A 15,424-nucleotide genomic window follows, 5' to 3' on the forward strand; every position below is an offset into this window, starting at 1 on the left:
ATGGAAAGGTTCCACTAGACTTTGCCCAAACAGATCCACATACGTCAATCGCTCACACTACATATGACTATGCGTCGGGCTTCCAAGTAACTTCCTCTGCCTTCTCATGGGGGCTAGAAGTCTTAGTCACTTGGAACAAGATGTCTGAGGCTTCTAGCATCCTCTTCAGAGAGTCTGTGGGTTTGGACAAGTTAACACAAGACTCCAGGTGTAACGCTTGGCGATCTCTGCCTAAGACTTCATATGAGTGACTAGAAAAAAAGGCAGTAGAGAGAGAGAACAGCAAGAGCCAAAATCTGCAAAAACTAATTACTCCGTTCTGTGACAGCCCAACCAGAGCAGATGCTAATGCAAACCAGCTCCATGACATACAGCTGGGCTCTAATGCAGTAAGGCCAGTCCTAGATGTACAAAGGAAGGACTTCAAAAGGCGCTGCTAAGTATTTGCATACTGCCTAATGTCCTAGGGGCGGCGTGTAGATCAGGAATCTAAACAGCACTTCATGAAGGGGAAGTAGTGGTTTTAGGGCTAGTTTAAGTGCAAAAACAAGTCAATCGGATAGCATTTGGCTCCGCTCTCCCAGCATGTGCAGACCAGCTCTTCATGGCATGTTCCATGTTGGCTGGATTTTTCACCTGCATGTATTGAATTAAATGCACATGTCTCCGAAAATTCAGCCAAGATTCCAACGGCCATTTCCATAGCTGACCACTCCTATGACAACATGCAGTCATGGACAACTATGCAGAAGTGTGAGGGAGGGGAGCACAAATTCTGGAGTGGGAAACAGGTCATATTAATAAAATAGGTTGCTAAATATACATTATTCTGGTGGGGGGGGGGAGGGGGGTGCACAAAATTCAGAGGAAATCACACTGTCAGATATTTGCCTGTGTTAAAGGGTTTCTCTAGTAACTTAATTAAGGCCGGCTGAACACGGGCGGATTTACATTGCAGAATCCGAAGTGGGTGTTCGCCCTCAGATTCGGCAGTAAATACCGCCCGTAGCATGCTATGGAAAAGCGCTTTTTCCTCAATTGCGATTTTCTACTCACAGAGAAGAGGAAAAAAAATATTTAAAAAACGCAGCATGCTGTTTTATTGCACTGTCCGCGCAGACTGCTTCCATTGAAGTCAATGGAAGCTGTCTGACCCGTGGCCCGTCCGCATTTAATATTGCGGATTCGGTGTCACTGACTAGCAACGATGTGGGAAAATCTGTACTGTGCATGTCTGACGGCGAGCAGTCCGGACCGATCCATAGTACAGAAGACAGACGACAACTGCCAGGTACGAGGGGTCACTGCTGCAGGATCCCGGTGTGTAGCCAGCCTAAAAGCTATCCATACTTATAATATTTAGGTCTCTGGCACCACTAACGTATTTGGGGACGTCTGCTGTCCGTTTTAATTCATGGACAGCACACAGACCCATTCTAGTCTATAAGGGCTATGCACACAACCATCCCCCCCCCACAGACCAATGGTCCGTGTGAAAAACTCATTGCATGTTCTACCATCCATATCATGAAGAGTGATGAAGCATATGAACATCATGAAACTTCTGCTTCATACACATTACACCAATTTAGTAGGACATACTAGTAGAAAGCAAACTAGATTTCCACTAGAAGCAGCTTTGGAATGGCCATCTTGCAGGTGTAACAGAATTCTCTTCCAAGTCAGCATTAAAGGGATTGTCCAGTTGTAAACTATTGATTGGCCTATCATTAGTGCAAGTCATCAACAGTAGATGAACAGGGTTCTGTTGCCACCAATCAGCTGTTTGCTGGGCCAGTGTGCTTGTGCACAGAGTTGATGTTTGCAATTCCATTCTCACTGCAGGGGCCAGGCTTGGTATTGCAGGCCCAGTACATATTGAAGTAAATGTGAACCTTGCCTGCAATACCAAATCTGGCCACTGCAGTGAGAACAGAGCTGTCTGCTGTTTGAATTATAAGCACAGCAAACTTATCAGTGGGGGTCCCAGGTGGAAGACCCCTGCTGATCTATTATTGATGGTCTAATCCTGCTGACCGAGCATCAGTAGTTTACAGCTAGACAACCCCTTTAAGTCCAGTTCTGGCAACTAATATGGCTGTGGACAGGTTCCAATACCATCAGGACAAAGCAGAGAAACCGGTCCCAATTAAAACCTATGGGAAAGTATTCTTTAGGGCTCATTCATGCGGCCGTATTTTGCTTTTGTTTTTTTTTTTCTTTTTTAAAGAACAGCATAGAACATCGGTTTCTATTGGAGTATTCGGACATGCGTATTTTATGCAAAAGACAAAAAATGCAGATTTTATTTTACGCTACACTCGTGATTTCAGGCGGATTTTCGGACCAAAAAAAAAAATTCAGTCTGGAAATAGTACCCATTGATTTGAATGGGTGTATTCACATGGGCTTTTTTTTTCTTTTTACTTGGGCTAGCCCAAGTAAAAAAATAAATTCTAGTATGTCCTATTCTTGACCAATTCGCAAACAAAATACTACAAGCCAACATGTGATGCCCGCCCATCGAACAGTGCAGGATGACAGCGTGCTGTTTGGTACATGCACACAGACTGATAAGTTGCAGTAGAGTTTCTCAAGTGCAGCTTTTAATCAGTCCATGTGGATGCAGCTTTATTCCCTGTTACGGACCAAAAATCGCTAATTCAAGTCTATTAGTGCTTTAAAAAAAGTTGCACGTGTATTCTTTGCATTTTTACACATAAAGCCAGGTGACTAATTTAGAAAAATAAATAAAAAGGGACATCGATTGTTTTGCGCATTTTTTTGTTGGTTCATACGCGCACACAAGTATGCACATATACATTGAAATTGGTGCCATTTTCACACCCAAACTCCATCCGCCCGTGTAATTGGACAATTTATCCCAGCGCGTTATATAATTCTCGTAGAGCGCCATATTACCGTAGCATAGACCCAGTAACAGTACTGGAGAGAAGCAGTGGACTCCGCAGGCTGCAGGAGCTGCGCTCCAAGACTCTGTATATAGTTTGGTCACAGCTGTGGCGGTTTCCTTGGGATGTTGGAATGTGGACTTGTGGTTGGAGCTGCTGTGAGGCCCTAATGACAGTAACATTTGTCCAGCACATGGTGCTTGTTCTGCCAGGATGCTTCTGACTGGCATATTGTACTGTGTCAAAGGAGATTTGTAATAGCTACACATGGGAACAATTCTCCAACAGAGGAGGGCGGACATTCCTCCCACACAGGCCAGCGCTAGAACATGGGCATGCAGGAATGTAGGAGTGTCCGTTAATAACAGCAGTAGCATATGGACCGTGTACTATAAAACACCGCCTTGTACCAAAGAAAATGCTACCTTTATGAACAGTAAGGAAAAAGACAGTTCAGCTGGTCATGATCTGAGGATGTGGCACGGAGAACTGCAGCTCCTGCGTCCACCGCTAACGCCAAGAGCAGCCGCAGGGTCATCTCAGGACATAACGGAGGACTTTCTTGGAAAGCGCTCTTAAAAAAAACCCTGGGGCTATAAAACACCTACAAACTTGTCTCTCCTACAAGACATCGGAAATAGTTGTAAAAGCTGATCGGAACTGTCCTAGGTTTAACCCTTCATAGGCTTCCACTAGTGAGTTGCTATTAAAAGGCCCCTGATGTGCTATTAGCCCTTTGTAGTCCCTGAATTAGGAAATGTAAAAGGTGTATTTCAAACTTTTACTTACAACTATCCTCTGGATAGGTCATCAGTAGTTGACAGATGGGGAATCCACAGCTAGGGATCCCCCAACCATCAGCTAATCGTCCAGCCCAGTGTCAGAGATTAGGTCATCTGTTGTAAAAGCGTAGAATATCCCTTTAAAATAAAAAAAGGCAAGGGGCTGGCACGGTGTGAAAAGCCGAGGGAAACCATCTATGGTGGCTCTATTGACTAAAGCCACCCCCACTTGTAAAAGGGAGTGATTTGTGTAAGAACGGTTAGGGAACTGGTGATAAAACAGTTCGACGTTTTTAAAATTAGACATTTGCTTTAGAAATGTTACATGTGGGAATACTTATCCCTTTCCAATCCACTGTCTGACTTCTGAAGACATTCTGATTGAAGGCTGTACAGCTCCGATGTTGGAAGACGTCCGGCAGGGTATTCGTACTGTATATTACTAGCCGCACTGTTGTTGGCGGCCTCTCCAACATGTCCAATACTACAGTACTGGCTCTAGCCAGCAGACGGCACCATTGTATAATGGCAGAAAGAGAAAGCCCCCTAGGAAACCCTGAATCCAAAATTGGATTGCAAAGGGTTAAAGCAACCCTCCGGTTTCAGGACAAGATTCTCTTACTTACTGTCATTCTTCTCTGTTAATGGCCCTCCAATCTGCTGCTTTGACTCCTCCAAGAGGACCACTGCAATTTTGTAGCTAGCTAATGCACACTGATCTCCGTTTGGCCAGCAATAATCACATGAGCAGTACTAACCAATCAAGAGAGCAGGTGTAGTGCACTGGTAGTCGAACACTACCAATTGGGGATTCGGTAGATTGAAGATCGAGACAGCCATATTGGACAGTTTAAAATGGGATCCAAAATCAGCAACAGCAGGCGATAGAACAGCTTTGTTCGGTCCCAGGACGAAATTTTGTCCTGAAACCGGAGGGTCGCTCTAAAGGCTTGAAAGAAATTCTGACATTTGGGGGTACTTCAGAATCTACTTCGCACATATTAGGGTTGGTCAAACCTTTTAACCCTTTCCAATCCACTGTCTGACGTCTTTCTACATTCTGATTGAAGCTTGTACAGCTCCAATGTCCGAAGACATCCGACAGGGTATTCTTACAGTCTATTGCCAGCCACTCCGCTGTCTGAGCCTCTCTGGCGCGCAGGGAGACACACACACACACACACACACACACACAGGCTTTAGGCCAGCAGATGGCACTATTGTATAACAGCAAAAAGAGAAAGCCTTTTAGGAAACCCTGAATCCAAAATTGGATTGAAAAGGGTTAAAAAGGGATTTTCCGAGCAAATTCTTTTCGTCAGTAGTTAGTTCCCAGGGACCCAACACTCTGGATTCTTGGCGATCAGCTGATCGTCCGGCCCATTGTCAGTGCTGCTGGGCCAAACAGTTATTGGGGTCGAAGCAGAAATGCTCAGAGGCAGCCTGACTGCCATTGAAATCAATGAGACTGCTGCCTATTACACGTCCGCGTCCGACCACAGTATCTGAGACAAACATGCTGGAAGTGTAATAGGAGGCTTCAGCAACAAGTGATTTCAGTGGGAGTGAGACTTCCTACTCCGACCCCCATAACTAGATCAGGCCCTGTTGCACTGAAAGTGGGCCAGACAATCAGCAGGCATCTTGAGTGGTGGTTACCCAGCAATTAAGTACTGATGACCTATTCTGAGGAATCTAATCAATATCTTCAATACACAAAATAGCTCTCTGCAAGCAGGAACTTGAATGTAAGCACACAGTGCAGAACTACGGGTTTATATTAGATAGCTAGAGAAGACATAGTAAGCTAAGGAGATTTTCACCAAAATGTAAACTACATAAGGACATAAATACTCTATATAAAGCAGTCATTCATATTTGTTATCTTTTAAGGAAAAAAAAATGCCTCCATCAGAAAGTTGAATGAGATCCTTGTGCAACGAGAGTTGACCATAAGCGCAGGAAGTTACCTTAAGATATTCACAAGTGCGCCCTTTCCAGAATGCTACACAATGATGCGTGTGTTACGTACATAAAACCTCACAGAGCTTCAGTTACCACATTTTGAGGACAGCAGGTTCCCCCGGCATTTAAGGAGATGTGGACCGCCTACAGTATCTCGGCTCTCGCACCGTACAGGAAGTAGGACTATATTGCTTTGAACCAGAACAAGACTGTTCAGTGTGCAGCAGCTTCCCGCTGGCTCAGGTTCTGCCCCATAAGCCGTTGAAGAAGAACTCTGAGAACACTTGCATTTTTCATAAGAAAACCTGGAATTTGGCACCCACTGCCTTTGCAAACATTTTAATGAAAAACAAAAAAAACGGTATAAAGTTTTACAATAAAGTGTAACAAAGTAAATACAAAGTTTTTTTTCCACTCTTTTCCAAAAACAATAAATAAATAACTTAACTTTTTCTTATATAAAGGGGTGCTAAAGAGGACTGGCCTCCTCCTCTAGGGATCTGTTTAGTCCAGGGATAAACTTCAGAAGTCTTTTTCGAAAACTTTTGTGTTTTTTCCTGGGTAAAGATACAAAGGTACTCTGCTCTTTGGGCTTCTCCCAGTTCGTAGCAGGACTTGTACACTTCACGCTGGCGCTGCGAGTTAGTGGAGACTTGTAAGGCTTGATTGTGCTTTTGTTGGGAATGGTATGAATGTCATCTATAGAATCGGAGTTGAAGTAGCAAGTCTGATACACAGCATCCTCGTTCTCCTCCGCTGTGCTGAGGCAACTCGCACTACTGCATATACTTCCAGTGGCCAGGGAGCTGGGGAGTGGATCTTTGGTACATTGTGGAACGGTCCCATAAATGTATGACCTGACGGATTCCAAAGTGTCATAAACACTGGGGTCCTTTACAACGATGCCTGCAAGACAGAATAAATGCATGAGAAAACAAAAGAACTGAACTACATTGAAAAGATTGACTTACTTGACCAGAACATGTCTCAACTTTAAAAAGAACACTAACTTAAGACAACATATGCTCATCTTGCAGCCCATGTGCGTCAAACCTTGTAATATACTTGTATTAAAATGTTTTACCACTGAATATCAAGTCTGAAGTGGCTTCCACTAGGGGTCTCCCTTCCAGCACATTTGCAATCCACTGCCTGTCATTAGGCATTTGGCTTCTCTAGTAACAGGGACATTCACTGCTTGGTACTACATGCAACAGGGGTAGGCATTCGCATGCTGCCTTGCAGCTGACTGGAGCAGTGCTATGCAAGACAGTATGAGAAATGTGGAACAGGAAGTCCCGGCCAGTAGAGTACCGATGGACTGCAGCCAACAGGGCTGCAGAAAAATAGGAAAATCTACATAGAATAGTTAATTCATAAAGTGAAAACTGCTACAAAGTATTTTTAATTTTTTTTTTTTTTTTTGAAAACTCAGGTACGCTTTATGCTTAAGTCCTGGCGCATTACTAAATGGAAACAAGTATTAATGGTCTATGCTGGTGAGGTAGAACATATATATACCCCTATTATGACAACCCAAGGCATAGTAAAACATTTAACTAACAGAACCTGGCTGAACTCCGTCCAAAAACATCTTAAGAGACAGCAGCAATATATACAAGCCACGTCATGTGTTTGCAAATCATAAGTGACTTCTCCCAAACAAAGACCTACAAAATGCCGAATGCTTGATACCTCAACTACTAAAAGACAGTTTTTGTCTTGGCCTAGAAATAAACTCCTCTATACTAAACAGGTTGAGATATAATTAGAGATGAGCGGGGGGTTGCAGAGGGGAGCTCTCTCTCTTCACCTCCACTCCCCACCGCAACCCCCCACTCATCCCCGAATCTTTTCGCCGGATTAGGCAGTTACTCGAGAAAATGCGATTTTCGATCGAGTAATTGCACCAAACGAGCACGTTCGCTCATCTCTAGATATAATGTATATATCCTGATGTACAAAATGTGCAGCAGATAAAAAAAATAGAAGGCTTTGTGAAAGTTGCCCAGAATTTGCATTGACATAACATTACAGGTTGCAAAAAGACCAACTAAAAAGACAAATGGAAAAAAGGATCGGAAAGGGTTGTACGAAAAACGTGGTCGTCCTGGTACCATTATTTGCAGACTATGCACACTTGGAACCCAACTGCCAGAGCTTTGACTCTCCAGGGCAGTCTAGTTTAGCTTGAAGCATTTCATCTACTCCTCCAACAGATCTGTGAGGAGCATGGTTCCAGCCATGTTAATGGAATTCATTATGTTCAGGCTCACCCACATAAATCATATTACAGCCTCATCCCTTGTGTTCTTCTTGTGTTCCCCCACTCGTTACTCTCATTTATGGTTCTCTAATGTTTATACTGATTAATCTGATTAGGAGTTGCAGTAATTAAAGAAGTGAAAATGGGCCCTTTACTTTTATATTACTTTGTATGTTTATTAGAAATGACATCTGGCAGTGTAACTCCTGATTTATCTGTTCAATCTACTTGCCGCTGGACTTTACACAGGACTGGAATGTTGTAATTCTTGATTGATATATTTTGGATCATAAAACCAATTAATACTTTGTTAAACAAATGAAAAAAAAAAGCGTGGATATAACTTTGCATTACACAATATGGAAAAATCCCGGTCCATTACCACAGTGACTAATTCTAATGACCGAGAGCCTTGACTTTACTCACTCCTCCATTATGACAGTCGCTGAAGTTTTATTCAATAGCATTCTGAGACAATACCTTTGAAGACGGTCACTTACCATGTAAGAGTCTCTGCTCCTGCACCATTAGTGAGCGATATTCTTCCCATTTCTCATATAAGGTTTGCTAGAACGAGAAAGAAACCAGTAAGTTCGGGGCAGTTGGAGCCACCATTGTAAGCAGGAGACCGCGAGATCCCAGCTGCAATCTATTGCTTCCCTGGACCACATTAACTGCAGCTGTAGAATTTGCAGCCTCAGGGCTGTTTTGATAACTCATAATCTAAGTTAACTATAGATAGGATAACAAAATAATAGGTTTATATATCGTATTGGCATAAACTGTACTCTCAGGGAACTATCAGACTCTTGCTTCTGTAATTTTGCAATGCTTCCTAGTAAGATGACAGACAGCAATATCTAGCAGATCCCCAGGAGAGATCCTGACAATTACTGACCTTGAGATACTGTAGCCTGGCCTCCAACTCAGCCCTTCGGATAGCAGAACCGTAGACAGTCTCCAGTCTATTAAGACAAAACACGGAAAGGGATTTTAAACAACATTACGCAACAATCCTGGAGAATGAGTCCCCGACGCCAGAAGTAGTCTAAGCTAATAGTCACATAACGAGGACAAGTTACAAGGACACAGCAACAGGCACGCAGCTATGAAATCATGAGGTCCTTGAAGAAATAACATAACTGGAAGAAATAGTTTATTTTACTCCTCAGACATGATATCTAATCTACTGCGCTCCTTATATAAGCAGCAATGTTCTTGCTCTCAGGTACCCACTGGTTGAATAAGTTAGGCTGACCGTAATGCCCAATACTCAACTGGCATTATGAAGATGAAAGTTGGTAGTAGTTACCAGGTACGTCTAGGACCCAGGCATGGAAATCGAATGGGTTTTAACTGATTCAACACAAAAGGCCTGCACCATGCCAATAGCCGAGTTTTATTACTAGGCCGCCATTTTCAAAAGGTTCCGACCCTTGAATAGAGCAATCATAAGTATCATTGCAGGGAGCGTATGTCCCCAGTTAGAGATGAGCGAGTATACTCGCTAAGGCACATTACTCGAGCGAGTAGTGCCTTAGCCGAGTATCTCCCCGCTCGTCTCTAAAGATTCGGGGGCCGGCGCGGGTGACAAGTGAGTTGCGTCGGGGAGCGGAGGGGGGAGGGAGGGGCTTCTGACAAGATGTAAAACTACTAGATTGTTATGGAAGCATTTTGTTCTGTAGCACGAAAAGAAAACAAAAAACTTACCTAATTTTATTTCCTGAAGCTTTTATCAGTTCTACAATGTCTTTGTGTCGGACTCCTTCCATGTTGAGGCCATTTACACCGGCAATTATATCACCTAAACAAAAATGTACATATAAATACAAAGTACATATATAGGCACATTGTGTCATTTAACCATTTCCTAAATCTCAAACACTACAAATAGAGGTTCAACACATTTGATATTGGCCGTATCCTTCTCAAGCCCTAATCTAAGGAAATGCTGTACATTAAAATTCCCTTTTAAAACCCTTAAAGGGGGATTCCCAAGATCGACTGATCTATCCATAGGATAAGTGATGAAAGTCTGATTGTTGGTGGGGCGAACCGCGAAGTCCCCCGCCAATCCCAAGAGCTTTAGTTCTATGCCCCCCTCTCCTTCCTCTCACCCACGGCAGTGAGGAAGGAGCTTGAATGGAGCAGTAGCCAAGCATTCACAGTACCGTCCTGTTTTCAAAAAGCACTATCAGAGATAGAGTACAAGCACATATTTCCAAAAGTCCCATTGAAATGAGCGGGGCAGCACCGTACATGCACCTCTGCCACCCCATTGACGTTCCTCCTCAGTGCAGGGGTGCCGTGAGGAAAAGAGTGGGAAACTCTGCATAGATGACCTTAAAAGTTGATTTTGAGATACCCCCTTAAAAGGGAACCAATCATCACCTCTAAGCATCATCAACTAAGTTTAAAAGGCTTATAGAACAGGGCCTAAGGAATCCAGGGATGTGCAGAGGGGAGTCCGATGCACAGACCGAGCTCCGAGGAAACGGGGAGCCAGATAATTATGAAAAGTGATTCCCCTTGCCTCCTCAACCCGTTCTCTACTCCCATAAATTTAGCTTATGGTGCTTATAAGTGACGACAAGTTGCCTTTCAAACAAGTGCTGAACACAGTTTACTGATAGTAGTTAGCTAGGTGGCGCTGTTTCAATTAAGAGGAAACCCCACAAAACAATGTTTGAGTAAATTAGGTAAATATCTTCTAAAAGACTGCATTTTGATGCATTTTCAGAAACCATAACCTAAACTCCAGCCCTTCCTGTGCTGCCCCCTCTTTCTCTAGGCTGTACCCGGACTTTCCACTGCACTTCCTCTAAACCCGATAAAACGGACTCGAGAGAAGAGGGTCCGAAATTTCATGGATTTCCCTGAATTTCTGCAAAACCTGGCAGCTCCAATTACAGCAGGAACAGAAGAAGTTCATGCTCTGTCCGTCCTGTGGACACAATTGGAGGCGCTTTTCCAAGTCCTTCACTTCTCTGACTCATTTCCTGCACAGAACATGCTGTATAATAGAAAAAAGCAACAGGGACTCAAACAAAAACATCCCGACGAACATGAGTTTCAGATTAACACTGCTGTTCAAAGCCACAGAATCATTAGCCAAATGCTGGCTTTGGACGGCAGATTTTTCGTAAAATGCAAGAAAAACTAATTTAAGAAAGTAATCAGCAGAATTCAGTTAAGGAAACCCTAGTAAACACTGACAGGGTGCATGCACGATCTGCACAAAGTCATTTACTGGGACTTCTCTTCCATTATATATGGAAAGTTTCTTAAATTCCCATTACCTCTATGAAGGTTAGGTACTTGAATGAAAAAAAAAAAACAAAAAAAAAAAAACTTTCCACCACATTAGACTGACAACTTTGTGGACTTTCCACCAAAATGTATGATCAATGATAACAGCAGGATGATTACAGGGCTTCGGATGTATTGCACTGTAACCCTATGGATTTTAAAAGGGATAACACATCCACCTAATACTATATAGATTGGCACTAGTAGATTGGCAGGGGTTTGCCAACCAGGATCTTAGTCCATCAGCTGTTTGCTGGGCCAATGTACTTGTGCATCAAGCAGGAAGCTCTGTTCCAACTACATTGGCCATTGTCCTTTTAAATGGCAACTTTGCTTGTAATACCAAGCCTGGCCACAACAGTGGGAACAGAGCCGTCTGCTTCTGGCAGCAATCAGCTCAGTGCACAAAAGCCCAGCAAATACGTGATCAGAAAGGTCCTGGGCGCCAGACTCCTGCCAATCTACTACTGACTGCTTACACTGAAGCTTGGCCATCAATAGTTTACAACCCCTTAAGGATGCTACATTTTCTCCTCATTTTTTCCTCTCCACTATCAGGGGGAAAAAAACCTCATATCTTATAAACATTGCTCTCTGAGGGTTTGTTTTTTGCGATACGGGGATTTAAGTGCCGCTGTCAGAACTGTTGTGGGCAGGTGTCAGCTGTCTGACAGCCAACACCTGCAACGTAATGGGCAGAATCCACAACCCGATCCCACTCTGTACAAATCCTGAAGCTCCATGACATTATAGAACGTCATGGAGCATTAAGGGGTTTCACAAGGTGCTCATAGACCTTAAGATAGCTGTCGGACAAAAGCTTATATTATCGACAGCTAACACTTCCATCACTCCATATATACACTTAGCACATCTGATCATGTATGTGTCTTTTCAATGGGGAATAAGCCACTGCCAGACTTCATTGGCATCCGCTTATCTCCCACAGAACAGAACTGGGCATGTTGAAATTCACTTTTCTTTCCCCTCCAACATCTTCCATTAGGGATGAGTCTGGACACCCTCATACACATTATGTGGTCAGGCGGACTCGCGGAACTCAGCAGGTTTGGTCCACCTAGATCTAATGTGTATGGGCACCTTATGTATCTTAGCACCCAAATTATTCCAACCAACTTTGGAAATCTTTGTACATCTAAGACTTACAATAAAATGGTGCATTCACATGGGAAATATTGGCAGGGCACACCTTAGACAAGAGGGACTTTCACCATGTACAGCCCCAAGCAGTCACAACACTTTGGGAAACTCCTTGAAAGTAAAGTCTGCAAATACTATTAAGCCACTCATCTCTACGCCGGTCTTTAATCTGTCAGATCTGATACTCGAATAGTCTCCAAAACATACAGAAAGCACAAGGGCCCGGTTGGCAAAACTACTTTTATATAAAAGTCAGAAGGGAACTGATAGAACTAATACCATTATAATGGGAATCAGTTGTGACTTTTTTGGAAACCACAAAAGGGTCCATCATGGAAATCATACATTATTAAAAGTAGGAAAGTTATATGAGCTTAGCAGTTGAAGACGTTGGAATTCTGATGATCACATTTAAGGGCCCTTTTACACGGAACTATTGTTCAAGATTCTCATGGGAATCCAAATGATAACGGCCCAAGTATAAATGCTGCCAGCGACTGAACGTCAAATGATAGTCAGTCGTCCCATTTCTGCAGGCATAAAAAAACCAAGCTGTATGGATGACTGCTTGCTTACTGCGATAATTCACTAAGGGATCATCGCTCCGGTGTGAAAGCACAGAAGTGATCACTGGGCCAACTGTACACGTCCGGGGAAAGGGCGCCTTGGATCAGTGCTGCCCAACCAGCGGTTCTAGCAGTTGGCAAGTCTACAAACTGCTGTGCAGCAATGGCGCCAGGGTCATCATAGCTTTACTAGAACTTGATAGAAGGGTACAATCCATATCATAGTTATCATGCGGGTAAAGTGCCATATCACTGGACCTCATTTATAGGTTTCTTCATTTTTATTATTCGGTATTCAACACCATCATCGCCGAAAGTGGCTCGCAACTTACAAGAAGGTACAAGACTGCCTAAGGCCTCATGTCCACATTTAGATTTGAATTGCGGAATCCTCACGGGGCACCCACGCAGAAGAGTCACAGTTCTAGATGCCCGTAGGGAACCATGGGCGTCCGCACTTGAATTTACACATGCGGATTTGTTTTCCGGATTCCTTATGTGGAAAACAAATGGCAGCATGCTTTATTGTAGTGTGGATTCTGTGAGGACGGCTTCCGTTGAAGTGGATGGAAGCTGTCTGATTCGCGGCCCATCTGCAATTGCAGACAGGCGGCGGATTCTGTGGGAAAGCAGGAGTTTGAAAAAAATAAAACTGTACTGCGCATGTGTGCTGGCCGGCGCTTCCGCACACATCCGCTGTAGGACACCCAGACAGGTACGGAGGGTCTGGGCCACGGACAAGGTCAGATGCCACTGCAGGCTCCCACATGTAGAATCTGATCCGCCCGTGGACAGGAGGCCTTAGGGTCAATTTAATAGGACGATCGTCGGGTCCTTAAGTACCCGATGATAATAATGCAATAATCGTTCTTGTGCCTCTTCACAGGAGCTATGATCGCTCAGTAATTGAAGGCAGAGCGCTCTGGAGACATCTACCAGCCCGCCCACCTCCATTCACAGTAAACAGGCAGTCATTCACACATGAACTGCCTGTTTATGCAGGTCAATAATCATTGAATTTTATGCTTGCCTAAACTGAACGATGAACTTAAGTGAACAAATTAGTCAGTCGCTGGCAATGTTTATACAGAATTATTGCTCAAATTTGCAATCCACTGAGAATCTGAATAACCGTTCCATGTAAAAGGGCCCTTAGAGTGTAAGCTGGATAACCTGCCTGACAATACGGTCAAAGCCATTTGTACTATACATATGAATGATTGTAGGTTACACTTAGACTTAGAAATAATTACTTTGTGGCACTTATTATCAAGGCATCTAGCAGGAAAGTACAGCTTAGTCAGGAAGTCGTGTCTTAGGTTTCCTAAGCAAAACCACTTGCATTTCTTATAAGTGGCAGCAGGATGATGATAACCTACGGAAATTCTAGATAAATGTGCACACTGACATTTTTCTTGAGCCGAGGTGACAGATATTTGCTCTATACACTTATCGCTGCCAAAAAAAAAAAGTGTACTTACCAACTTTTAACCCACATAACATGGCAGGACTTCCTTCATGCACCCGGCAGACGAATGTGAACATTTCTACAGTGTTTCTGTCCTTATGATGCAGTCCATACGTCTAGAGAATGAGAAAAAGGCTGTGATCAAGGACTGCCGTTCTAGAAACAGGCCATTAGGGTTTAGCAATTGCAAATGACTTTATATTATATATACAGAAAAGGATGCCTGACACAGGTTCATACCACTACAGGCCAGTAAGTCTGACGTCTGTTGTGGGTAAAATGTTTGAAGGATTTGAAGAGATGCTATCCTGGAGGACCTCAAGGAAAATAGCTACATAACTCTGTATAAGCATGGGTTTATGAGAGATCACTCCTGTCAAACCAATCTGATCAGCTACTATGAGGTGGTAAGTTCTAGACTGGACCGGGTAGAGTCATTGGATCTTTGGTGTCTGGGCCTTTCCAAAGCGTTTGATACTGTGCAGCATAAAAGGTTGGTATGTAAAATGAGGATGCTTGGTCTGGGTGAGAATGTGTGTAAGTGGGTAAGTAACTGGCCAGTGACTGGCCAGAAAGCAGAGGGGGGTTATAAATGGTACATACTCTGATTGGGTTACCGTTACTAGTGGGGTACCACAGGAGGCAGTATTGGAGGTGGTCACCGTTACTAGTGGGGTACCACAGGAGGCAGTATTGGAGGTGGTCACCATAACTAGTGGGGTACCACAGGAGGCAGTATTGGAGGTGGTCACCATAACTAGTGGGGTACCACAGGAGGCAGTATTGGAGGTGGTCACCATAACTAGTGGGGTACCACAGGAGGCAGTATTGGAGGTGGTCACCATAACTAGTGGGGTACCACAGGAGGCAGTATTGGAGGTGGTCACCATAACTAGTGGGGTACCACAGGAGGCAGTATTGGAGGTGGTCACCATAACTAGTGGGGTACCACAGGAGGCAGTATTGGAGGTGGTCACCATTACTAGTGGGGTACC

The 15,424-nt window shown here is 43.7% G+C and overlaps 1 protein-coding gene across 1 annotated transcript in view; it reads right to left on the bottom strand.

Moving 5' to 3' along the window:
• Positions 1–5,982: 5,982 nt before the first annotated feature.
• Positions 5,983–15,424, bottom strand: part of TAMALIN (trafficking regulator and scaffold protein tamalin) — a 32,632-nt gene continuing 23,190 nt past the window's right edge. The window contains exons 4-8 of the mRNA XM_066585978.1: positions 14,443–14,545; positions 9,636–9,729; positions 8,824–8,890; positions 8,426–8,492; positions 5,983–6,565 (exon numbers count right to left, since the gene is read on the bottom strand). Of these exons, the coding sequence (XP_066442075.1) occupies positions 6,129–6,565; positions 8,426–8,492; positions 8,824–8,890; positions 9,636–9,729; positions 14,443–14,545 (768 nt within the window). The 3' untranslated portion in view covers positions 5,983–6,128. The remainder of the gene's footprint in view (positions 6,566–8,425; positions 8,493–8,823; positions 8,891–9,635; positions 9,730–14,442; positions 14,546–15,424) is intronic.

This window comes from Eleutherodactylus coqui, chromosome 1, assembly GCF_035609145.1.
Source record: "Eleutherodactylus coqui strain aEleCoq1 chromosome 1, aEleCoq1.hap1, whole genome shotgun sequence".
In the NCBI taxonomy this organism is placed as follows: domain Eukaryota; kingdom Metazoa; phylum Chordata; class Amphibia; order Anura; family Eleutherodactylidae; genus Eleutherodactylus; species Eleutherodactylus coqui.